Source organism: Symphodus melops (assembly GCF_947650265.1).
Source record: "Symphodus melops genome assembly, chromosome: 23".
NCBI lineage: Eukaryota > Metazoa > Chordata > Actinopteri > Labriformes > Labridae > Symphodus > Symphodus melops.
The window spans coordinates 9,041,093-9,067,583 of NC_136713.1; the positions used below are offsets into that span (position 1 = coordinate 9,041,093).

At 43.4% G+C, this 26,491-nt stretch overlaps 1 protein-coding gene across 3 annotated transcripts in view; it reads left to right on the top strand.

Moving 5' to 3' along the window:
• Positions 1-26,491, top strand: part of tns1a (tensin 1a) — a 77,743-nt gene that overhangs the window by 48,086 nt on the left and 3,166 nt on the right. For 2 of the 3 annotated variants that reach the window (XM_079335880.1, XM_079335882.1), the window contains 23 exons: positions 1,663-1,775; positions 2,026-2,086; positions 2,190-2,265; positions 2,403-2,532; positions 3,034-3,099; positions 3,218-3,343; positions 14,844-16,523; positions 17,279-17,359; positions 17,846-18,000; positions 18,159-18,303; positions 22,478-22,552; positions 22,980-23,006; positions 23,290-23,371; positions 23,466-24,010; positions 24,104-24,190; positions 24,332-24,460; positions 24,557-24,652; positions 24,744-24,821; positions 24,911-24,982; positions 25,539-25,565; positions 25,885-26,053; positions 26,279-26,347; positions 26,446-26,475. In XM_079335880.1, coding sequence (XP_079192006.1) covers positions 1,663-1,775; positions 2,026-2,086; positions 2,190-2,265; positions 2,403-2,532; positions 3,034-3,099; positions 3,218-3,343; positions 14,844-16,523; positions 17,279-17,359; positions 17,846-18,000; positions 18,159-18,303; positions 22,478-22,552; positions 22,980-23,006; positions 23,290-23,371; positions 23,466-24,010; positions 24,104-24,190; positions 24,332-24,460; positions 24,557-24,652; positions 24,744-24,821; positions 24,911-24,982; positions 25,539-25,565; positions 25,885-26,053; positions 26,279-26,347; positions 26,446-26,475 — 4,119 coding nt within the window. The remainder of the gene's footprint in view (positions 1-1,662; positions 1,776-2,025; positions 2,087-2,189; positions 2,266-2,402; positions 2,533-3,033; positions 3,100-3,217; positions 3,344-14,843; positions 16,524-17,278; positions 17,360-17,845; positions 18,001-18,158; positions 18,304-22,477; positions 22,553-22,979; positions 23,007-23,289; positions 23,372-23,465; positions 24,011-24,103; positions 24,191-24,331; positions 24,461-24,556; positions 24,653-24,743; positions 24,822-24,910; positions 24,983-25,538; positions 25,566-25,884; positions 26,054-26,278; positions 26,348-26,445; positions 26,476-26,491) is intronic. The other variant, XM_079335881.1, reaches the window with a different exon arrangement.

Sequence of the window (26,491 nt, forward strand, 5' to 3'; positions counted from 1 at the left end):
AACTTAAATATGTCCATCCAACATGGGGGCTAAAACTGTATGACAGTTTTAAAGGCCAGATGCCCTTTAGCCTTTAGACATTTTCCAATCAGGGTTCTTGTAAGGATGTTTGTCTGGACGAATGCTTTTAAAGTATAAGAAGAAAACCAGGTTATTGGAGGGAAAAGTTAACATTTCCATTTTTCCATCATTTTCCATTGATTTACGTTGGAATGCCCAACTGGGGCCGAGCCAAAATGGTTCTCAGTTTCGATGGGAAACTCATAGATAAGTTAAGATGAGTTGATGACATTTGATACAGGACCTGCACTGGTTGAATGTAGCCAATGTGAGAGCCATCTAATGCTTAAGTTTTCTGACTCAAGGATGAACCGTATTTAATCAAACTTGACTTCTTGTATGAGCCTCAACATCAACTCACTAGAAAACCTCTGCTGAGCCCAGTTAGAACCCACCCAACCAGGTGAGCCCATGAAAGCCCCAATTGGACGTGGAAGTCTTTTGCCTTTTTATGACTATGAAGAATTGAACCGTAAGTGGAAGGAAACACATTTTGACTGACAGTAGAATCTATCTGTTAGTTGAGAACTTCATCCTTGGTTTCATGGGTCAAACCAATAAACCAGTTAAAGTCAAACACATGGACATTAAAAGAGGGGAAACAGGAACATTGTATCAGTAAATATGATGGCTGCAGTTGTAAAACCATTAAGGGCAATTAGGAGGCCTAAAGACAATTAGTATTCTAGTGGAAGACATTCCCATTACCATTGACTGAAGTCTTATTCCGTTAATTTGCATGTGTGAAGGAGGCTAAATTGGCCAACGCCTCGTGCAAAACCTTTTAATTATTCTCCATAGAAGACAGAACATGATTAGGTGTCAGATCACACACCTACTGTAGCTACGAGCTCTCAGCACGTCTCTGTTTGGCCTAATTGAATTAAACGAGTCTAAACCATCTGGCCACTGACAGCAGAGCATGGAGGGGGTGTCTGCGTGCTGCGACCCCCGCGGTCAAGGTCGTGTTTGGTACCATCATTATTATCATCATTAACAACCAGACCATGCTAACTCAACAGACCCCCAACTGGTATCTGTACACACCGATTCACTCTGACATTTCCCTGCTATGGAAGAAGGGTTTCCTTCTCATACACACCTGGATTTGTTTTCAATAAATCCCAGTTTGTTTGTTCCAAAACATGCTTTTCAAAGAAGAAATTACGGTCGTAAAAATGTACTTCATAATTGCACCACACTCATGCTGAAAGCTGAGATAATTGATTCTCAAAACTGGCCTTACATTTTTCTATAAAAACATTAAAGCCAACAATATTAAGTCTTGATTTTAAAAACCACCGGGGGGCTTTACTTTAGCACCCCCTAAGGTGAACGTTTTTTATTCCCTTTTTTAATTCAAATGATTCATAATAAGCGCTCCAAAGGTGTTGTAATGAAGAGTGTCATTAACATGAGTGTAACATTTAAGGGTCAGATGCAGAGCACTGAACCTTTTATTTGGTAGTGTGGGAGTACCTTCAAGCTTTTTGAGATAGTTTGGAAGGAGAGAGATGTTGAGAGGGGATGAAAGAGTTTTGACTTGGTTTCATGTTGACAACAAAACTTCATGACTTATTAAACTCTTTCCTTTTTCTTCAGGTATGTGCAATACTTCAATGGCCTTCTCTCTGGACACATCAAAATCAACAACAAGCCCCTGTTCCTGCATCATGTCATCATGCACGGCATTCCTAACTTCGAGGCCAAAGGAGGTGAGTATCTACGTCTACTGCCAATGCATCAAATTTCGTGTCATGGTGGCAGCAGGCGCTGTAAGTCAACCCAGACCTCTCCACGGCGACGTGTTCCAGCTTGTCCTGGGAGATTCTGAGATGCTCCTGAGCCAGATAAAATATATGATCCCTCCAGCGAACTCTGGGTCTACCCCAGCGTCTCCAGTCTGAAAGCAAAAAGAGCAGGTTTTCTTGAAAATGTTTCAATGTGGCTTGCTTTTCTTCACAGGTTGCCGTCCATTCCTGAAGATCTACCAGGCTATGCAGCCAGTCTACACATCAGGAATATAGTACGGGAACTTTCATGCCAGTTCACGTCAGTTTAGTTTGTGTTCAATTCACTGCCCACCCGAGCTGGATGTCGTAGACATTATATTTGTTTTGTTTTAACAGCAATGTTCAAGGAGACAGCAACACAAGCATCTGCATCACGATCGAACCCGGCCTGCTTCTTAAGGGAGACATCTTGGTGAGATCTCGATGAAAGAATCCACTCACTCTCCCATTTCTTGTTGCCTCCTGACACTCTGTCTGTCATATTTGTCTTTTAAGTCATGAAACAGCTGATTCTGTCCATCCCGTCCTTCTCTCACTTTCCCGTCACAGCTGAAGTGTTATCACAAGCGGTTCAGAAACCCGACCAGAGACGTGGTGTTCAGGGTGCAGTTCCACACGTGCGCCATCCACGACCTCGGCGTGGTCTTTGGGAAGAACGAGCTGGACGAGACCTTCAAAGGTAACTCTTTGCTCTGTGTGTGAGTAAGCTTGTCGCTGACGGTGATTTGAGGAAAATGTTAGTTTGTGCTTAGAGCAAGAGCAAGATGAGTTTGTTTGAACGCAGACGGCAGAGGGAAAACCAGCCTCTGATATCAGATGTGACGCTCTGCTGCAGGAAGACATTTTTTAGAGCAAACAGGGTCCCCTGGTGGCGAAGGCAGCTCAGCATTTAATTTGATCATGTGAGTGGAAGAACAATGATTTGAGAAATCTTATTTCTATGAAGTTCAACAAAGATGGCTTTAACGAGTAGGAACAATTAAGAATGAACATTTAAATAGCAAAAAAAAACAAAGAATGTAATATTCTCCTTTGAACACTTTGTCTGATTTCATTTGAATGCCTGTGTGCCTGTTTTGAATCCTAAAAGTGAATCTAAAAAGATGCACTGATTTGTTTTTGTGACTTTAAACCAAAAATATTGAGGAAAAATACTGGAATCTTCTCCGTGTCTCGACAGATGAGAGGTTTCCAGAGTACGGGAAGGTGGAGTTTGTTTTCTCATATGGACCAGAAAAAATTAAAGGTAACCCAAATTTTCCTTTGATGGATAAAAGGTCAAATAGAGAGTGGAATATATATGAAGTGTGGATATTGTGGGTGAAATATGACAAATGAACACAGTGTGTGTGTCTGCTCCTCAGGACTGAGCCACCTGGAAAACGGCCCGAGCGTCTCTGTGGACTACAACACCCAGGACCACCTGATCCGCTGGGACTCCTACGAGAACTTTGAACATCCCTGTGAGGACACCGTGGACGGGGAGCACGGTATGTCCACATAAACACACACCCATTTTGAAGGATTGGTTGTTTACGCTCATCCGCAGCTGCGAGTGGAAACTTCCAGACAGATCACACAACTGCTCTTGATTTTTTCATAGCTTACCGAGATGTTTATCTGTGCAAATTTTCACAGCTGAATGTGGCGGCAACTCCATCGCTGAGGCATCGAGATTCATTTCAGTCTGTTTCATGACCAGTTTAAAAGCTTGAATAGAAAAATATCCTTTTAAACTGCAATTTAACTTTTTAAAGAATCAAACACAGACTTCAGTTTCCATTCACACTTCATCCATCAATCGTATTCCTGAAGTCACCACTCATGGTCTAATTCTGTCGCTTTGATGCACTCTTCTTAAACGAAGCTGTGTCCATGTCTTTCCACTCTTCACCCACATCTCTGAGCTACCTCACCCTCCTCCTCCTCCTCCTCCTCCTCCTGCAGACCTGTCAATTAGACCTTTAAATAGCCACAGCAGAAATAGGGGGGCGTCAGTCGCCCCGCTACTGGCTGCCCCCTCCCCAGGGGGGTTTGTAACCCAACCCAGAGTCCCACATGTGCCCAATGTCCACCTCCTTATGTCATGTATATTTTTGAATGCAAAATAATGGAATTTCAAACATGCAATTAAAAATCTGATTAACTGCGATTGACTTTAAAAAAAAAAAAGCGATTAATTCCGGTTCATAAAAATAATAGTTAAACAACAGGCCTTCTTAAAGGAACATTTTAGGCTTGGTATGTCTTTATTGTGGAGACAGGACAGAAGATAGAGTCAGGGATCAGGCAGAGAGAGTGGGAAATGATATGTGGGGAAAGGAGCCACAGGTCAGGCTCAAAGTCGGACCGCCCGCCTGACGGACTCCAGCCTCTGCATTCGGGCCGTTCACGCAAGCAACCAGGTCACCAAACAGCCCGATTTCAAACACACTCACGAAAGTGACGCCTCGAAGAAAAGTCTGATCTTTGAACATGTGATGCCATTCTCGCCATGACTTTCTGTCAGTTCTCGCCTTACTTTCTAAAAGTTCATTTTTATACGTCTACACAAAAACTCCCCGAGTTTGGAAGATGAAGTCAAGTCAACATCCCACATTGATTGCATCATGAATCATCCTGCCGTAAAGTTTCTAACACTCTTCTCCTAATCGTGTCCTAACAGTGATGATGGCGTTCATAATTACAGCTGTTAATCTGACACACTCGCACAAACAGAAGGATGCTCTCACCCTCAGCTGAGTCAGCACTTGGCAGCCATCGTAACACAGCCTCTACTTTTATATACACGATTTTTTTCTTCTTCTTCTTTTTACGGCTTCGCGAAAGCCCATTCCATTTTTATGAACATCCCCGGAGGAGCGTCGCTGTAATTGCTGCGTTGCAAGACGGTCAGTGGGAAATCGCCAGCGTTGCAAGTTGGATCCTAATTGAATGGGCGGCAGGGTTCTCAGCACTCAGCAGAAAGGACAAAAAAAACCTCTCAGCCAGTTTATTCATTTGTGTAATTGCAGCTTTGGCTGTTACACTTGGACTTAAGAACTCAAGGAAAGTGTCTCTTTTTATAAGTGATGGAGAGATAAGAGACAGAAAGAGGTGTTGCTTCTATTTTAAATCTTTTGAATCATGGCACCAAAAAAGTCCTTTTTAGTTCTTTTTTATTCTCAGAAAACTCATCAATTCTGACTAATTATTATAGATTATCAACCAGAAATATAAGACTAATATTCATACACATAAAAGCGTCTAACCTGAGGTGAAAACTCCATGACAGAACGGACTATTTTTACACATCGCAGACTCTGAACTCGTATCACTCATCAGGAATCTTTCAGAGATTTTGCGCTTGTTTATTTTTCCGAGTGTTAAATAAATGTTTCGGCCCCAGGCGTTGATGCCCGCATGCATCTGGGAGCTCATCCTGACGCCATTTTTAAGTCCCGCAACCTTGGCGATCGCGCTGAGAGGGCTGAACGAGAGATGGGCGTCATTAAACGGGGCTGCAGGATTAGGAAGCTTAGGGCTCGTGTGTTTCATACCAATGCATGCGCTCAATGGAAACAGATATTTGGTATTCCTCCAGCTGTTTGGGTTTGTCTTTCACACTATTTCCTGCTCTTTATGGAGCTGCAAAAGATCCCCCACATGGCTGTCAAGTTTTGTATGTTTGTGTGTTTGCAGGGGTTTTTTTATGCGGTAGCATGTGTGTGTGTAGACGCACCTTGTGTTTATCGGCTCGCCTTTGCTCCACTAATAGTCCCGCTGTGTGGTGGCAGCTGACGACCCCGGAGGTCAAACAAGTCAGAAGGCCACCGTTTGGGCCCCCCGACTGATCAGCCAAAGAGTCCCAACTGCAGTGTTAAGAGCCCAACCTGTCGTCTTTTAATGACACATTTACAGTGTGATTGGAAAAACCTCGTGGTTTTTTTTTTTAAAGAAATTGATTTATTGCCAAAGTTGACAACAAAGATGACAATCAATGCTAGCAGACGTGAACTGTCCTGACAGACTTTTACAAGAACCTAAATCATCACGTTTGACGGCAGTATGGAATCAAGGCATCATATTTCTCATTTTGTTCCAACATTTTTTCACAGAAAACGATCATAGATGTATCATGAATACACACTATACTCAACAAAATGGAGGCGCAATTGTAAAAAATGCTTCACCAACAAATACTTTTCATGGCTCAGGGACGCAGGGCAGATTTGGGAAGTTGGTCAGTTAATAATAACAATAATAACAATAACCTTTTATTCGAGGGCGCCTTTCAAAAAACCCAAGGACACCTTCCATGCAGGGTTTTAAAAAAAAGTTGTCTTTGTAGATTTTTTACAAGAATAAGGCAGTATCTTAGGATAGTAGACGTATCTATGTGCGTGCCGCTGTGCTCGTGGCTTACAGTAGGGCAGAGGGCCCAGTGTCTGCACAGGCTGCCGCCCTCTTCTCCCATATTTGGCTGGGGCCGAGCCCTGAAACATGTCTGGAATATCTGGGCAGAGACAGACGGAGAGGCTGGGATAGATAGATAGGCACAGAGCGGCAAAGGGACGCAGAGACCACCAGAGTACATGACTTCATAGTTAAGAAAGGAGAAAAAGAAGCAGAGACCAGGAGTGAATTATATTGAGAAAATGTGAAGCGGCTCAACATCATTGGTTGGTAAGTAGTATCCTGTGGCCTTTGGGTTACTACTAGCAACTTCTTTAAACAAATTAGCAACAAATATTACATAATAAAGCATCAAAATGAGATTTATTATGTAATTGATGCAGGAACCACTTGGTTTCATGCAACATTATGCAGGTTTTGCCCTCGAAAACCACATCTCATGACAAGAATACGATTTTCTTGTTAAGTCCGTCTGCAGACACAAGAGTTTGTTTGTCTGTTTGTTGCGTTTCCATGCCAACACGGTTGCATCCTGAGTGTTTGGCACCTATATGAAACCAAATGAGTCATGGAGTGAGCAATTTGTGTGCGGAACATTTTATGAGCGGGCTGCAATTTTGGGTACACCAAAACTATCAGGGAGCATGGTTGGTAGCTGCAGAGAGGTTGCACAGGGATACGTTGCAAGATTTCACACTACTCTGGAGACAGTGTTTGAATAGAAAATGTTTCTATTTGGCTGTTTTTTGATTATTTCTGCATTTTATCAGCAGAAATTAGAGACAAAAAAAGACATTTAGGTTACAAATGACTTCATATTTAGACCACAAAAAGGCTCAGAACACTTTTAATGACAGTATTTCTTTATTAAGTTCAGAAATGTTGTGACTTATTTTGAACTCAGCTTCCAGATTTCTCCGTGCCCAGCTCTCGTTGCTGTAAAAACACGTTCAAAAACCTTCCAAACTAAATATGGCCAACAAAAAGTCCATTATGGTGAAGCATGCCTTTGGTCTGCAGAAATGGAGATCCCTCCGGTATTTTAAAAGCACCCTGTGTGTGTCTTGCATGAGCCTATAATGCTTCTAGTTAGACCTCTCACTGACAGCACGGTGAGCTGCAGCAGCAGGTTCAAATCCCAGCCCTGGAAACCCTGCTGAGCCGCTCCTCATCTCTTAATGCCTCCTTTCTCCTACTGTCTGTGTAGATGTCTCCATGGGGCTTTCTCTCTGCCTCTCTATCGCTCGTTCCGTCTTCTTTGTCTTACTGCATTTGCTTTTTTTTTTTTTTTGCTTTTTGTTCATTCAGCTTCATTTTTAAATCCTGTACCTCTTCTAGACTTAGATTAAAGAATAGTAGAATAAAGGCGCCAACCAGAAGCTCTTAAAGAGACAGAGATGAGAGACAGGATCTGGGTAGACCAGATGTAGTTTTATGACAGGTATTGATCCCCACGAGTAAAAGACACATGGAAGGACAGAAACCCACAGGATCATTTAGGAGAGGCAGACATGCAGGGAGTGATTCTTTGTGTATTTCTAAAACACTGTCATGATATACACCAAGTGTAGAAATGTAAGACTGATACCAAAGTCATATATCAGGGCTACTTTAAGCTCAAATATTTTGAACCAGTATCCAGGACAGAAAATATGATTTTCATATATAGATTGTAAAACTTAAAATTCCACACTGTAACATTATATTTCAGTTTGTTTGTAGAGAAACTTTGGGCAGATTTCATTTCACGTTTTATAGAGCTAAAATCTAAAAGGGTGCCTCCTATTTAATGTTCCCCCACTGGAAAGAGGAGTGCTCTTACAAATATTCTGAATTTGATTTAAGTGATACATATGGAAGCAAGGAGAATGGTTTTGTCTGTCTGACATTTTTTTACATTTTATTGCAATCTTGCAGTCTTCTTCTCCCTAGACTTTGCTGAATTATTACTGGATTATTTTACATGTTTACCACCGTCCCACTGTCCAGCGGAGAGCTAGTGTGAAACTGGTTGTAGACATGTAACTTACCCATCTTCATTCTTAACTGTCTCAAACAAAACGTTGGACTCTAGAGCTGCTTTGGTCCAAAAATTCCACAAGGTACTTTTCAATTAGTAAAATGCGGGAAAAAAAGTAGCTCAATCGAAAGATGAATCTGTGATGACTGAATGAGTTCCTCCTAACATCTGACCTCATTAAGCCTTAACACTCACAGAAAATATCTCTGACCCTCTATATCTACACTTGATCTGACATTTCATCTCTCTGAAAGAGATGGCATGAATCAGACGTGGAGTGTAGCTGCTGGATGTCAGACAGACAGTCGGATAGCTTTTTATGACAGTCACTCAAATGACAGACAGGCGGATGGATGACATCACCCTGAAATGAATCGTGGAGCCAGACGCTGATACGGTCACGTCATGTTACCTCAAACTGTGACAGCTGGACACTAGGTAATAGACGGACTGAGAGGCAGACATGGCCAATATAAAACCGCGACAGTTTTCCTCGTGCCACTCACTGATACGCCAACCTTCACGCCTTTTTCCCTGATGGACTGTCACATCATCTTTTACGATCTGCTGCAAAAAATGGCCCAAACTCAATGGTCTTTTTTTCACCTTAAGATGGCGATTATAATGAATGTATATATCCGTGTTGTCTCAAAACTAAACAAGAGAAATGATGAAAAATGTAACCAGTTTTAAAACTTTGGCTTCCAATACAGGAACAAATAGCTTTACATGGAGGTTTCACAGTGTCTCCCCATGTCTCCCACATATTCACAGATCTTTAAGACAAGTCATTCAGTTGTCAGTCAAACCAGTCACCCTCTGCTGGTATGCAGACGGCCAGTTGTCACCAAGATATGAAAGCAGTGAAGGTGAATGTCACATCCTGCTGTGAGATACCCGGCTGCTTGCTGACAGCCACGAGCTTGCCACTGCTTGTCACGGTGTATAATTGCACATGGAAGAGTCACCAACTGGCTCGAAAATGTTGTGGCATGTGATGAAGAGCGAGGCAGTGGAGGTCTCGGGATCAAAGACAGTGAACAATATCCTTCTCAAGCTCTTTAACATACCAGACATAATGAACCTTTCAGATCATTTAAAGACAAGTAAAATGATCAGATAATCTGTTCCTTATTCAACCACTACAAAAGAAGCATAACAAGGAACATTCCTATTTTTTTTTCTGCACTTGTTCCATGCATAGTAATTGGTAATCTACAACAAAACTAGAGATATTAAACTCTTTGTTTCAGGCTTGTCATTGCTTTAGATGAGTGTTGGAGACATATGGTTCTTTACATCTTTGTCCGCTTGGCCTACTTTTACTCAGGCTGCATCATTTTTTTCCAAACCTCCAAGTTTAACTGTTCTCACACATGCACAACAGTTTCCCCCAACCCATTGACCTTTGCTCAACCTCCAAGACCTTTCCTGCACACGTTTACAATCGATGAAGGTTGCTAAATAGATTTACTATTGCAATCTGTATGCATCTACGTATTTATAATCACATTCACATAAAATCATATAGCCCGTATACCCATGGCCCTGGAGGTGAAATTGAAGATAAACTATCATTCACAGTGGTCTAAAAACAGTCCCTAGAGGGACATCTTAACGGATCCTTAAGAAATCTAGATATTTAAAACAGTTTCGGTCCTATTTAGGGAACGTTTTGTATACTTGAGATACAATACATCACTTAAATGACAAGGTGTAATGTAGTTGGATTAATATGCACTATTAAAACATTTGATGGTTTTCAGAAATTTCAGTAGGCATCAATGTTATTCCCATTTCTGATTTCCTGTGTTGGGCCCTTTGCTAAAACGGGAGCAATTGAGGAAGTCTGCATATTCAGCTGCTGTGTCCACCATGTTCACACTTCTTTATCGGCTTGTCGACAAATGTGCCCCCTCAATCAGCGTGTTTGTTAATATTAAATGTTCTGACGATGCATATAATCCACATCCCAGCTGGTACATTTTATACAACAACAACAACGGTGCTAACACATTGTCTATTTTTAACAAACCATTGGACACAGGTGTTTAAATGACTTTTTAATGGCTTCCAAGCCTGCGACATGGCAATGGGCACTCAAGTGAACACTTAAGAGACGACTGCCAAGAGGCAGGTGCTGTATGTGTGTGACTCTGTGTGGTTTTGTGTGTGTACCACTGTATGAGCAATGCTTCTGGCACTTTCACAAGGGAGGAGAGCATCTGTCACATGAGAGAATATAGAGAATGGACAGGTGTGGATAAGAGGTCGGGGGAGAGAGAGACATTAGTTAAAGAATGAAAATGTTTAGAGGCTTATTTTAATCACCAATTTGGATTCAATTTTAAGTTTAAGAGGGTGTTATGAAGCGGCATGTTTTTAGCATCATGTGCAAATTGCCCTATAGAAATCTACTTAACTGAACATTTGAATGAGTAGAGTTAAACTGGGCTTGAAGCAGGAAGGATGGCATATTGCATTTATTTTCTTCTCCAGGAAACACGTTGTAAACTATTTAAGTCAGCCAAGCCATAGTGACTCAATCGATCTAATTTGAAGTCTACTGAAGCTATTTATTGACACAAACAGAAGAAAGCCATTTGTTCTATTTAAATGGAGGGCTGTTTGTTTGTGCCATTCAGAATTGAGCTCACTAGATCTCTGACATCGGTGTTACTGTACAATAAATGCAGGGTCTTTAAAGCACTTTGTATGTCGTCATTTTTTTTGGATCATTCCTGGAAATATGTACTGCATTTACTATTCAAGCTAAAATCAAATGTAGGATTTGTTTTACAGTATTGCTTCCCAGTAACTGTGGCTTTTGCGTATTTTAGAGGTTATAAAAAAACTTTTAATTGGGTGCTGATTTTTTTCTGTAAGCAGAAACTTGTTGAACCAATTTATTTCTTCCCAGCAGTAATTACACCATTATACCAGAATGGTTTTATAATATTGCTCCATTTATATTTTGAGGATGATTTTGTGTTTTTAAGGAAGGTCTAACATTAAGGACTTGTCAGTTGGCATCTGAACATCAACTTTTTTAAATTCAGACAACCAAATTCACTTTAATCATTTCCAGGACATCCATTTTGTCCTCACCACAATCCATCAGCATACAATTATTATGATACGTACATTTAGATCAGCTCAATTGCCAGAATGGAACTTTTGACCATATCAAGTTTACCGTTTCTCAGGTTACTTGAAGGAATTCTTGGCCACGTTCAGTTAAGATCTTCCCTAACTAAGCAAAACAATGTGATACAGGCAACGATTTGTTTTATTGGTATTGAGATTGTCTCGGAGTAATGTCTCCTATGTCATGGGTATGAGATCATTAGTGAGGGACTTGGTGTGCAGTAATGAATGTAATAGAGGCACACAAGCAATAAAGTCAGTATGGGTGTTTTTATTTATCCAGATTTGTGCAGACATGCGGCTCATCCTGTGGTAATCTGAGTTTAAAAAATAAACCCATTCAACCCCAGACGTCATGCACAAAATATGTATATGGCTGTAGTGATGCACAGAAGAACATGAGTCTCCCGGCTTACGCACATGCCATACGTGTGGGGCAAATGTAAAGGTTGTGACCTTGCAGTGCTCACTCAGTGAGTTCTCCTCATGCCCTACATTATTTGGCACTGCTTCTCTTTCCTAAGTCGAGAGGATTGCTCCAAATTCGCCAATCTGTCCCCACCCGATAGTGAAGTGAGAGAAAATAGCTAGGTGTTTAAGGAGGTGAGAGTCATTTCAGAAATTCATACTTAAGCTGTGAGTCAGTCCCTGCTGTAACGTTTCTGTCTACACGTTATCTTGTTGGCATACAATTACAATTCGCCTCAACAAATGGCAGCCACTTGGAATTTGTTTTTTGGAAGAGCTAAGAATGAGGATAATTTTGTATATTTTGTTTGCAACTTATGGATACTACATCGTCATATATATGTTAACGTTTGTGGAATTGGAGTTTGGTTCTAAAGAACATGTTTTTTACAAGATAAATTACATTATCAAGATCACAACACAACAAGATCAGCTAAAGATGGTATTTGTTGGTCTGATTGGTTGCTTGATTTAATATTTTTTTTCATACAAAACAAGAAACAAATTGAGACACCAAAAGTGAAAGCAGATCAAAATATTTATTGGGAATACAATCATAAAAACAAAGCTGCAGAAACCTCCTACCCAAAAGTTTCTGAGCCTTGACAAGTCAGAAAACAGTGCCTGCTCCTCAGATTTAACCTCAGGAACGGGGTTAACCAACAGCTGGAACAAGTGTCACCATGGAGAACATGAGTTGTTTTGCCACATGGTACTTAAAGATCCTCTTTTATGAGCGAGAACAAGGGCATTCCTTATTCTGTTAAAGGTCAGGTAGTTTGTGAGAGAGTCAAAGACAAACAGAGCTCAGTGGGGAGAAGTGTAAATGAAAACTCTTTGAAAACTGTAAATTTACCTACATCTAAGGTTTTAGTTTTAAAATCCAGCGATATTTTTCATGAATAATTCAGAACTTTTACACCAGTATTTAGGAAGTTACAGGTGAGGATGGTGATCCTTGGTTAGGGGATTCGGTCTGATGACATCACCAGGCATTGGGTCTTGTCCTGGGCAACCAAAAGTTGTGGGAGTTGTAGTTTGTGTGGAGCAACGTTGCTTCCCAGGCAGCTGCAATGTGGTAGTGGTGGTGGCGGAGTCCCTCCCCCACTGCCGGGAACAGTCAGAGAGCATCACAGGTTGCCAGCTCACCCTTTCGGCAGCTTCAGTGCTACAGCCCCGCCTCGACTCGCTCCAGCGGAGCACATGTTGGGTGATGAGAGAACATGAATAAGAGAGTGAGAGAGGAGCCCAGAGACAGAAAGCTCAGTCACTCAGAGGCTACTGAAGGCACTTGATGTATAGATTCAACTGTGGACAACCTTTTACTTAATTTCGGGCCTGGCTAAAGAAGAGAAAATATTGAATCTAAGCTGGCAGAGATGGAGTAGGAAGTCAGGAGTTTTTATCTAGTACAGGTAAGGTTGATTTATCAACTAAGTTTGATACAATGATAATATGTTTAATACTGATTCGAAGCAAATAAAGACAACTTTTAGTAATATACTTACATAAATGTTAGTATTTGTAATGTCTATTGCCAGTTTACAAAGCGTGATTGCACTCAGCAAAGAACAGTTTTTTCTTCTTTGTCTTCAAAATAGACACATTTTCTACTCAAAATTATATAGTCTACAACCATGCTTAGAACAAAATTCTGATTCTAAAATAAATGAATATCAACAACAAACTAAATGTTTTGGCTAACTTTGCCACTGACTTTCACATAAACTTTGTGTAGTAATTAACAACTACCACAGAAACAAACTGTGTTTACAACTTCCTGGCCTGCCCCATTTTTGTTGCTACTGTGCTTGTGAGTTGCTGTTGACATGGGTTTGGAAATAGCTGCGATTTGAGCGATTCACCATCTGTCCCAAGGGGTCGCTCAATTTGGAGTCCGCCCTGGTCATGTATACGTCGTGTATCACTTTGCAAATGTATACAGGACACTGGAAGACAGTATTTGTGTATTATTTTCTTCTTGTAAGCATTAGTGCTACCACAGAATAAGCTTTTAGACTTGCAGTTGTTGGGCTTCATAGAAGCATGTGTATTGTTTTACATTTTTAAAGAGGTGTCAGCTTGGGTTTTCTTTATCCTAGTTGAATTGTGTGTCATATATTTTTGTCAATCTTTTGGGGGGTAATTTTGAAATTATTTTATGAAGGAAGTTTACTGACTGTTTCCCATTTGAATCAGAACCATGTCATGCCAGTTACATGAAACGTTACACCCACCCACAACAAACCAAAACCATCAAAAAAATTGGTTTTAACTAAGAGCAAACCGTTGTTTTATAAAATATGTTACTCATTTCAGCCTATGCACTAACAAAAAAAGTCATTCTGCAACATGTAAGCAAACAGTCTGACTTTGCCAGCATGATTCAGCAGCCAGATAACAACTTGAGGAGACAGTTTGTCCTCTCCCCCAGTCCAACTCTGGGATTGGCAAACTGGCATTGCTGCTCTTGTTTTGGCTCACACAGATCAGTTGGCCAGGACCCTCCCTGGTTCACGTCAGACCATGTGGGCCTGCACTGACGCAACGTGACAGGGGCTTTAGTCCAGCAAATTGGCTATTAATAGCACTGGAAGGGCTGTGTTGCTGGTGGCAGGACTGCTGGCTGAACCTCAGGGTCAAAATAAGAAGGGTGCAGAGGGGGGTCACTGGGCTTGTGGTGTGAGGGATACTGTTCCGTGACTTGATGAATGATGTTAATAACATCTCATTAAACCCCTTTGTGCATGTGGGTGAAATCATTGAAATCACCTTCAGTGGCTTAGGTACTCATATTATAAATCAAAAAACAGCTAACATCCCATTTTTAGTATTTTTGATGGTGTATTCCAGTTGTTTAAAATAAAGCATGAAGAACCTAACTACACTATTTCTGTCTGAAAAACTGTTTCATGAGCATGGCACTACCTTCGTAATGTTAGCCTTTGCATCCCTTTTAGATGTTGTTCACACCCAAGGCCCACTTGATGGAAGCCTATATGCACGGGTCCGCAAGAAAGACTCCCTGGAGGGAGTTGTCACCATCAATGGCCTCCCAGTCCATGAAAACAACTTGACAAATGCAGAGCACCCGTTACAGCACCCCAACCACCCCCTCCAAACAACTGAGCACACTCTTCCTGTGACAGGTCACCCCTCCCTCCCTACAGTCGACCACACACTTTCCGTGAGCAGCGACTCAGGAAACTCGACAGCATCCGTCAAGACTGATCGTACAGACGAGCACAGCCAGTCCTTGCAAAGTGCGGCAAACCATAACAACCAGACAGCCACCCACCCATCACTCAGCCCGCAGGAGAAAAGAGAGCTAGACCAGCTTCTGAGCGGCCTTGAAGCACCGACCCATCAACGACAAGCCTACCTGTCTACGTCTACCAGTCCAGGAGGAGGTGTCCGGCACCTGGTTCCAGCACAAGTGCATGTCAATGGGGGCCACACAAGACTAGTTGGCGCCCCTTTAACAGACGAACGGGAGACAGATATTCTTGACGACGAACTACCTAACAGCCAAGAGGGCAACAGTGTGGACAGCCTGGGCACACTTTCATCCCTTGAAGGTCAGGCAACACCAGGGGAGCTATACTACCAATCACAGACACCAAGTAGCAGGCAGAACGACGGGCCTTACCTAGAGAGAGGTGTTCTTGGAGAAAAGTTGAGCGAAATGCCCGTGCACGGAGTACGAACGCCAACGGCGATGCAAGAGAGGTCTGCGGACTCTGCATCGCCACAGGGGGGATACAACAACTACCAGAATGGAGAAGGGATGTACCGTCCACAGTCCTTTGGAAATCCGCCAGCAAGCAGTCCTGAAACCAACGCTAAACTGATGCCAAGGGCCCCAGAGCGGAGTACCAGTAGCAGGGAAGCTGTTCAAAGAGGCCTGACTAACTGGCACCAGCATAGCCTCCCAGATGATCCCTTTGGCCCTCCCCTTCAGTCAACCCACAGCTTACCCCACTTCCCAGCCTCACAGCGGGACATTGAGCAGTCCATCGAGGCGCTTAACATGCTAATGCTCGACCTGGACCCAATCAACTCCCACATGTCAAAGTCAAACAGTGCACCTACTGGGGAAAACAACCTAAGTTCGTCCCAGGTGCCCTTCTCCCAAACCCTTGCAAGACCCTCGTACCAAGCGGACTCTGCAATCCATGGCTACAACAACTCCGGGTCCGTCAACAACTCTTTCAATCAGCCATTGCGGCCAACTGGTAGAGTGTCAACAATGTCCAACCAGAGCCCTGTCATGGATTCCCCGGTGTATTCTCCCCACAGGTCCAACGCCGGTTATCAACACCAGAACACCACTCCGACGCACACTCCCGAGCCCTACATCCATACAGGCCAAGCAGCCCACAACTACCCAATGGACCCCTCCTCTAATTTTAACCAGCAGGTGCAAGGAAAGCCTGTGAACTCTTTCCCAGGTAGTGGGGTTTCCCACTCTCCAGACCTCCAGGGTTCATCTCCTTACCCAGGCTACAGTGCCTCTTCCTCTCCCCTCCCCACACTCACCCCTCAGCCCAAGGATACGTCCTCTACGTCCTTGCCCAAAGAACAAGATGCAGAGGAGGAGACGTTAAACTTGGAGGGCTTGGTGGCTCACCGTATTGCCGGTAAGATGTTATGAGTGACTGAGTATAGCATAAGCTTTCCATGGCTAGCAATGGATTTAAAATTATTTTCATTAATATCAAACTGCAGAGACCCGATCACCATTTGGGATAAGTAATAGTCTCTGTTATAGTTACCATTTGATCTGCTTTTACATTGTCTTTTTTTGTATTTTGCTGCAGGGTTATGCAGAGTGTTTAGGTTGGGATATATTTATACCTATAAACTTAGCTACATGAATGCATCCTGGACCACACTTGGACACTGTTCTGTTACACACCATACTGAGGTGCCATACCCGAGGAAAAATCTGCAGTCATAAAATTAGCTCTGCAGCTGAAATCAAGCGAGGTGGTGAGAGTGCAGACAGGATGGGAGTAAGAATAGCCCGGCGTTCAAAGCCTTTAGCTTCCATGCATTGACTGTGTTCATATTTACCTTTATGTGGAACCTTATGGAGGCTCCCAGGCGCCCCTTAGTGGTACAAAGTTTTGAATTCCTCTATGAAATCCATTTCTCTTTGCAGTTTTTCAGGTTAGTTATGCTTTGGCCATTTGACATAAATCTTTTCATTTCTTTTCACTTCATTAGATCCATTTCTGTTCTGATTTTACTTTCTCTTTTTCTGTTCACTCCATCACCCTGCTGGTACATGTATGGACCATATTTCCAACCATTGCTTCCTCCCTCTCCTTCCTCCTCCACCTTCTCTCCTCCACTCATCCACCACCCTGTCCTGCCCTTCCCCTGGACACAGAGTACAACGCTCGTATCCGGGGGATCAGTGAAAGCATGACACCGCAACAATCTGACCGCCATCGCTCCTATTCCTTCTCTGGTTTGTCCCACTTTCCCTCACTTTTAATTTCTGATTTCCTTTTTCATTATTTTCCTGCATTTGTAGAAACCTTTTCTTCTTCACAACCATGTTTTCCAATTCTTTGAATACTTTGTGTGATTACTTTCCTCATGAATTTTCATTATTTCCAAGTTCTGCTCTGTTTCACGACTTTTTATCCCCTTCACTACGCTGCTTTTCCAACCTCTTTCATGCTGCCTTGCCTTTCTGTTTTGAGCTCTCTCTTACAGCATATTTAGATTATGAGGCTAAGCTTTAAAAAGAAAATATTAAACATGCGCACCAGTTAGTTAAATAAAGAAGATGAGAAGGGAGCTGGTGTTGATGTTTCAGTTTCTTTACATACAAAAACTTTGGGCACATTTGTGTTGATGCATACTCTATTGTCTTATCGAAAAAGAAAATGTGTGGTGTTAAAAGGGAAATAAAGACAAAGATACACTTAATTTATTGGGTTTTTTTCAGGTTCAAGATCCAGGGGAATGACCCCAGAAGTGACGCAGGAGACGGGTCGCCGTCGGACCACCAGTGAGGGACAATACCAGAGCAGCACGCCACCAGTTGATTCTCCGGATTTCGCCCACAACCTGGCTCTGAACCCAGGAGGAAGACCAAGAGAGGTAAGTTTGAATAAATCCATAGTACTCTGCTCTTAGAATCATGGTAAACGAATTCAAGTAAACGATTGGACAAAGTAACTTAGTTTTTTCTGCGTGAAGTGACTTTGTCCGCATGTGTTTGATTCTTCACTCACCCGTTTCCTCTTCATCTCTTCCAGGGGCCAATGCACAGCTACCGAGAAGCGTTCGAGGACGACGAAGCGAACCGGTTTGCCAACAGCCCAACCAATAGAGGTGGTGGTGAGATTTCCCCACAGACCCCCAGCTTCCCTGTGTCGCCACAGACTCCTTACTTCAACATGTGTAGGTTCAGTCTGCCTGCAGACAGGGGGTGCTCTAAAATCCTCTTCACACTGATTTTTGACCGAAAACTATAAATTAGTTTTGTCTTTGTTTGAGTTGTTAAAAATGTAGATAAAGCTAAGGAAGGCAAGTAGGGAGAAACCAGCCAGAGTGTGAAAGTTTCCAATCAAGAAATATACAGAGAGAAGCCGCTACTTCAAACACGTCAACATGCACAGCTTCATTTATCACACAAGAAAAATTCAGCAGCAAGAGGAGCATGGTGTATTGTTTTTGTTGTTGTCTTTGTTTGGCCTATCCTACTGCCTTTCACTTCCTCAAGTATGCATCTAAGCCTGTTAGCCAACGCTTGTGAGGAACTCTCATCATTGACATCAAAGGTGCATCCTTTTGACACCAATTCAGTGATTAGATGGATCAGCAAGAGAAACCTTCTTTTCTTTTTTTTACACTCATGTTTTAAAAAATAGCTGCAAAATAGTTCCCTTGCTGTTGCTCTAACAAGTGAAAATGATGTGCCAAACATCTGGAAAGAATCACACGATGAAAACAACTTCAGTGTAGTAGTAGTTTAGTTGTAGAGCAGAAACATAATGGTAAAGCACAGCACGCAAACAAAATATATTGACACTGTAAACCTAATGATAAACTGCTAAACAATAATCCAAAGTAGAATCTGTGAGGGCACACGACTTATAAAGTCTAATTACTACACCAAACTTTACTTCATATAAAGTCAAACCACTCAACAAAAACTAGAAAGATTTCACTTTCAAATGGAAGGATACCATCTGAATGGTGCTACAAGTCCAGTTTGAACTCGTCAGTAGCAAACAAAGAATAGTTTTTCCTCACAGTCATGAGCCTCCCATACTTTCTCGCTGACAATTTCTGTGGAAACATCATCTCTGCCCCTGCTTTCTGGAAGAAATGGTGTTGAAGCATTAGCACTCAGAGTGGAGTTTGTGCTGTTACTGCTCCGCATCTCCCTCATCTTCAACGCCGCACACTCCAGCTCCACTTTGGGACAGACAGGTTCCTCCCCTTTGCTCCAGGCCTTGTAGTCCATCCGCTGCCTGTCCGTCCACAGCCAGTCTCCTGGGAAGAAGTGCAGTCCGATCCAGACGTAATCTGAAGTTTCGTTTTTGTCTAACTCTCTCCAGATCAGCGTCATCTCTGCCTCTGAGGCAACACTTGCTAGGTCTTTGTGATGCTCCCTGCAGTAATCCAGAGCCTCCAACCATGTCTTCCTCTCCCTCACCACAATCACTTTGTAGCAGAAGAATCGATTTTCAAGCCATGAAGGTGCATCGTGCCATTTTCCAATAAAGATCAAGCCACAGTCCTCATCTGCCCCCTGGGGCTGACCATAGTCCCAGAAAAATTTGGACACCTCTCCGGCTCCGGACCACATCCACTTCTCTTTGTCGGTGTGGTTCCTCTCCAGTCCGAACCAGATGTAGTCCCAGTAGTTGTGATAGTCCAAGAGGCCATTCAGAAGCTTCATATCGCGATAACTGCTGACAGGAGCGAGCTCTGTGTAATACTGCCGACAGAAGTCTTGAGCTTCATGCCAGCTCTTTCTCATATCGACGATGACATATTTGCCAAATGCTGAAAACAGGCTCAGCAGGAGGAGCAGGAAAGTGAACGTCTGATCCATCTCACAGTGTGTGTCTGGAAAGACTGCGAGTCCTGAAGCCCGCCGTGGTCCTGTTTGTTGGATGTTCCGCAGCATATTTGCATAAGATTTGCCATCAGCTGCAAGAAATCATAACAAACATGTTCTCTCCTGCTTTGTTTGAAAACCAAGATCTTCACACTTTCATGGAGATCAACAAACATCGGAGGATTGATTTATTATCACAGTCAACGATTAATGTTCATCTGATATCTAAGTGAAACCCTCAGACTTCTTCACTGCACTTTTACTTTTAAGAATAGTGTAACAAACTAGTGTTCACTGTAATGCCAAGAAGAAGATTTAAAAAAAAGGTTTCCACATCTTTTTAACTAGTCGCTCATTAGCTTAGCTTAGCATGATGACACTTCGAAAACCCCTTCTATGCTAGTAGTACGTTCTGTTCTCAAAAGGCAGAATGCTAAGACGACTCGGATGTTGTACTGATTCTAGAAACATCGACAGTACGCACTAGTCTTCCTCCTGTACTGTTTCCCAGAAGGCTAAGCACCAAGTCAGAGATTTAAAAGACGGACAGAAACGGACGCCACAACGGGAAATAATCACAATGAGACCAAACCACACAAAGACACCATTGTAAGTGGATGCTACGCTGTAGCGACGTTTTCAGTTAGCTGCACTGTTGTTCACGTTCACATTCAAAGACCAGAATCCGATTGAGCTGCAGCCTAGCACACTGCAAAATAACCAGCGACTGAGAGTCATACTACATTACATACTACTGCTGAGCGCAGTTTGCACTGCTTTCTGCATGCTATGTTCAATAGTACTATGTAGCAGGCAGTTTCCCAAACAATCCTTCAGGAAGTCATTGCATTAAGCCACAAAATAGTCTGACACATTTCTCCTGCTAAAAATCTTTCCAAAGAGTCATGTAAGCAGTTTCCAGGTTAATGGAAATATTTAGTAACATACGTTAAGCCAAATGACAACATGAAGCGGCGCAAACAAAGGTTCTCATTTGTTTCAGGGAAAACTGACGAGTCACATGACTTGACTGCAAACACAGCGCAGAGCAGGTGTGTGCAAATCTTATCTGCGAGGGAAAATAGTTAGAGACAGGTGTTTCCACTGAAAGCACGGGCGGATGCAAAACAGGAAGACGATAGGGGAAGTTTTTACATACTGTATATATATATATATATATGTTGTAATTTCACACCAGTTTGCTCTGCTTCTTCATGAAAAGTCTTTCATGTGTTTTCTCTGAAATAATTCTTTTTTTTTTTTTAACGTCTTTGTAGCTTTTGCAACGTAAATTAATAAACCGCAACCTGCCAATCCTCTGCATACGACAAACTTGCACTTTGTATTCATCAGAAGATGCAAAGCTTTCGAAGATTGACCATTGTTTGAAGGCACATGTTCTCAGGTCTGCATGATACACAGAGCACCAAACCTCCTCCGTCCATCAAACAGATCGACACTCAGAGTTTGTTGAGTTTGGAGACACTTTGAACACCAGCCAGCCCCCTTTCTTTCCCTGCAGTCAGATGCGAACACACAGCTGTTGCAGTAAGACTCTGCTCTGTGGCAGCAAACATTCATAACAATTCCCTCCCCACCCCTCACATCTCTCCATACCACCTTAAGAGAGAATACATCCTCAATCCATGTCATGAGGAGATTTGGATCACTTTGCATGTTGAAGTTTCCAAAAGATTTCCAAAATGATGAACATTTCTCCCGAGAGGCTTTGGAAGTCTGCGTCACCTCGAGCATGAAATCAAGAGCAAGTCAAACCTGTCACCTCATTTTGGAAATCTCTCTTCAGTTTTCTGGACAGATTTGTGCGCCCCTTTCATCCCTGGCAATAATAACATTGACACAACCATCCATCCTCTAATCCTAAAGTCTGGACCCGGTCACTGTTTAAACGGCCTCATGCCACACATTCTCATACTCGATGACATACCTGTGTTTCTGCTCACTGTAGGAGAGCATCATAAAGAGCCTGGAAAAGTAAGCCTATACGGATTTGAGGATTTTGGATTGCTGGGTGAGGTTTTGATAGTGATCTGAGGACATCAAATATGTCAGGGTCTTAAAGGAGTACAAAGCAGGTGTATTTCATTTGAACGTATCAGAAACACTTTCACAGTTTCCGGCTTTTAGCTGATCGAGCATGTTTTAATCACTTTAACACAGAGGAGTTGAGCCACATTTAATCATCTTCCCAAGCCCTCTCTGATCTTGTTGAATTTTTGCTAAAACATAGAAGAGATGCAGAATAATATACACATGTATGTGCTTGTGGTCCGCTCTAATCTTCCTGCAACATCGACTGCATTTCCATGCCGCCATCACATTGATGCTTCAGAAGCATCGAGTCTCACATGGGTTGTTTTACATTTTTGCATGGCTCGTTTTTTTTTTTTGTTTTTTTTTTACAGTTGTCATCTCAGTCAAATTATTTTCTGTTGTTTTAAACGAAGGTTTAGTTCTCACATCAACGTTTCCCTTCCTCTTCAGCTCGCTCTCCTCCAGGCTTGGCTAAGACTCCTCTGTCAGCCCTGGGACTGAAGCCTCATCAGCACGAGGGATCAGGTCAGTTCAGACTCGCGCTGTTTTCACATCAGGAATCAACGGGATTCCAAAGTTGAATATCAGACATAAAGCCTGATTCAAACATCTTAACAAGCTTGGACAAAACAACATTTCTAAAGAATCAAAATACATTTTATTAAAAATTAGAGTTCCTGGACATTTTCTGTCTGTGTGGATGTCAAACAGCTTTTATGAAAACGCTGCATCAAACCCAACCACTGCAGCTCTGTTTTGCTGCAGAAAGTGGCTCCATCACTGTAATTGTTGCCATCTGCTGCCCTCCAGTGGACACTCAATGTAAACAGTTCAAGCGCCCCCCCTCCTGTTCTTTGCACTCAAAGTTTCTCCTTCTGTCTTTCCTCCTCGTCCACACATCATTTTCTTCTCTGCCTCTGCTGCTTTCTCTCTTTTTTTTTCTTGCTGTCAGACTCTGAATCTAATGATGGAAATGAAGGTAAGGGCGTTTCTATGGCGATGTCCTGTCAACGTCTCCGCACACACACACACACACATACACACCAGAGCAAAATAGTCTCCTGTCCTTAATTAAACATTTTCGTTTGTTTGTTCTGCCCTTACTGGGAATTATTGCAACCTTTTCCTTTTCTCTTTTCTGTCGCCCCGATTCGTTTTCTTTGGGTGCAGCACCTGCATCCCGTTTGGTTTTGGACAAATAGAAAAGTCTTTTGTCACTGAGTTGGGACTAAATGTGTGTCTTTGTGTTTTCTCATCCTCAGATAATCGTAATTTCGGGGACTCCAGGGTGCAGCCGTTCAGCGCTCCTCTCTCTTCCAGCAGTCCCGTCCACAGTGCTGATGGGTATGTCGTCATGGAAACATAATATTTGTCGTCTGTTTAGAAGTTGTCGAATGCGGTTGGTAAAAATATTTGTTCTTGCATCGTCTGTCTACAGAAGAAGGATGGGTTCCTCAGATAGCTCCGCCCCCTCCCACCCTCACAGACCCGCCTCCCCTGAAGGCTCCCAGGTCAACATCATGGGCGTCCACACCGTCCCCGGCAGCCCCAACACCCTGCACCGTACCGTAGCCACCAACACTCCGCCAAGCCCCGCCCTCCAGAGACGACTGGGCCAAGCCAGCCCCTCATTGGCCAGACACCCTCCTCCTGCTGCTGGCGGCGTCCAATCCAGCCCCCTGATTGGCCGGAAAGTTGCAGCCGTCGGCGTGCCTCCCAGCCCGCTGATGGGTCGCCGGATGGCCCCCGGTGGCCATGGCACGCCAGACGAGATGGGAGCTGCTTCGCGTCTGGGGAGCGCACAACCGCCGGTCACGCCCGCCTTCCCCGTCTCCCCACAGCTGCCGGAGAAGAGACACATGTCCAGCGGGGACGCAGAGAGGACGGACAACAAAAATCTGACACCAACACCTGCGAGTGGAGGGAGCACGCCGAACCTGTCTGGCACACACACGCTGCCAGACATCTCAAAGTCCATATATGGTAAAACGCTAACAGATCAAAGGAAACTCAAGCTTCCACATGTTTTATCTCCTCTACAGTTTCTCTTTTCTTGATTTTTTTTCGCCCAAACAGATGGTTATCCAGACATCAAGATGAATGTGAAGTTCGTTCAGGACACGTCCAAGTACTGGTACAAGCCAGACATCACCAGAGAGCAAGGTGAGGGGAGGAATATTTAGTAGTAAAGAAAAATAAAGAAGGAGTAAAATAACAACAACCGCCATCTTTTCAGCTCGATTAATCCTGCTGGATCGTTTTACTTAATCACAACTCTCCTCTCCTTTGTGTCGCTTTATTCAGCGATCAACCTGCTGAAGGACAGGGAGCCCGGGGCGTTCGTCATCAGGGACAGCCACTCCTTCCGCGGAGCCTACGGGCTCGCCATGAAGGTGGCCTGCCCGCCGCCGACCATCCAACAGAACAAGAAAGGTAGAGAAACTAACTCTGGCTGCGCCGTGGTCTCATTTTTAAAATCTGGCTTTCAAACTCTGAGCTCACCTTTCTACTGTCTGAACACTTTTCTAGTTGGAGACATGACGAACGAGCTGGTGAGGCACTTCCTCATCGAGACGAGCGCGAAGGGCGTCCGGCTGAAGGGCTGTCCGAACGAGCCCTACTTCGGTGAGTTCGGAGCTGTTTCCTTGTGTGGTTTGCTACAAAACTGTTCTCAAAAGATCAAATTGAACAGAGAGGTTGTGTTTTTGTTTTGCAGGTTGTCTTTCTGCTCTGGTGTACCAACACTCCATGACTCCTCTTGCTCTGCCCTGTAAGCTCATGATCCCCGCCAAAGGTCAGTTGAAGTTGAAGGAAAAACATGAATGTGACATCATTATCATTAACTAAAGCAATTTTCTAATGTATTTGTTTATTCTACCTCAGACCCGAATGAAGAGGCGTTGGAACTTGCGACACCCACAGATCCAGTCGTTGAACTTCTGAAGCAGGGAGCAGGTAAACAACACGAATGAACTGAACGTTCAGTGCAACTTAACAAGTGATTTCAGCAGACTGCCCTTTGTTGTTGGAAAAGTCGAAGAAGCGATGACAACACAGAAAAGCGGAGAAGAGACAGAAGTGAGAGCAGCAGACACTGAAGCTGAGGGTACACTGTGCCATTTCCGCTCGATTGAGACTGGATCAGTCGTGCAGTGACCGGTCCGATGATAGTCTGACATGTTCGATGTTTTGGTCGTACGACTGCGTACACAGCAGAGGCGCGAGCCAGTCCTCGACCTCGGGAACTTTTTGACTTAAACTACCATTTTTTTATTTTTTCTTGACAATTACAAATGCTCCGCACAGCTGTTTGCAGAACTCGTACGGTGTGAGCTCTGAATGCGCCGGGCTTACTGCGCAAACGTCAACACAGAGACGCTTACCAACAACAAAGATCGACAAGAAATCAGAGACAGTGAAAACTGATTATTTATGAGACTCTTCCTCAACTGCTGGTATGTAGACGACTATGAAACAAACCACTGACACTTTGTCACCCTTACCTTTACAGTGCAGAAAGTCCCTGAGGATGCTCATGGTAAATACTGGATTGCACTTTGACTGTGAATGCTGTGATGCCTGCTCACTCATGGAAATCAAACATGCTTTTATCAACTCATTTTGACTTTTTTTATTCACATCTGTCCCTGCACGAGAAGTATCCACTCTTTACTGTCTTGTTGCAGAGATCCTACATGTGGAGTGGATCCTGCAGTGCATGACAAATCACCACACATCTTCTTTCCTCTGCACCTTCCGCCACCTTCCATCAACCTGCGTGCACGTTTTGTTCCCTCCGCTGTCTGATCGACTTGACTGTGACGTGTTTTTTTTTTGTTTTTTTTGTTTCCTCGTAGCGTGCAACGTCCTCTACATCAACTCTGTGGACATGGAGTCTCTCACGGGGCCTCAGGCCGTCGCCAAGGCGATCACTCAGACTCTGTGCACCAACCCGCTGCCTGCTGCGACCACCGTCCACTTCAAAGTGTCCTCGCAGGGCATCACGCTCACCGACAGCCAGAGGAAGTGAGCTCACACACAGGCAGACCAACACTAACATTGAATAACTGTGGTGGTTATTGTTTAATCACTCAAGACAATTATTGTTCTCGAGGCCGAAGGTGGCCCACAAGCCGCCAGCCGATGTTCACTGCTCAGTGGTCAGACACTGCAGCACCACATACTTAAAGTAAAGGATAACCTGAACTCACCCGTCCACTCATTTTGCTCCCTTTTCTTTTTCTGTTTCAGACTTTTCTTCAGACGACACTACCCCCTCAACACAGTGACGTACTGTGACACCGACCCCCAGGACAGAAAGTGAGACTCTTCTTCTTGTCTCAGTAAACTCACTCAAGAGAGCGCTTTCTTCTGAATTGTTTGAATTCATCGTGGCATATCTTGTTCTCTTTCCTTAGATGGGGCAAAGAAGAAGGAGGCTCCGTGAGGTGAGTGAAGAAACTT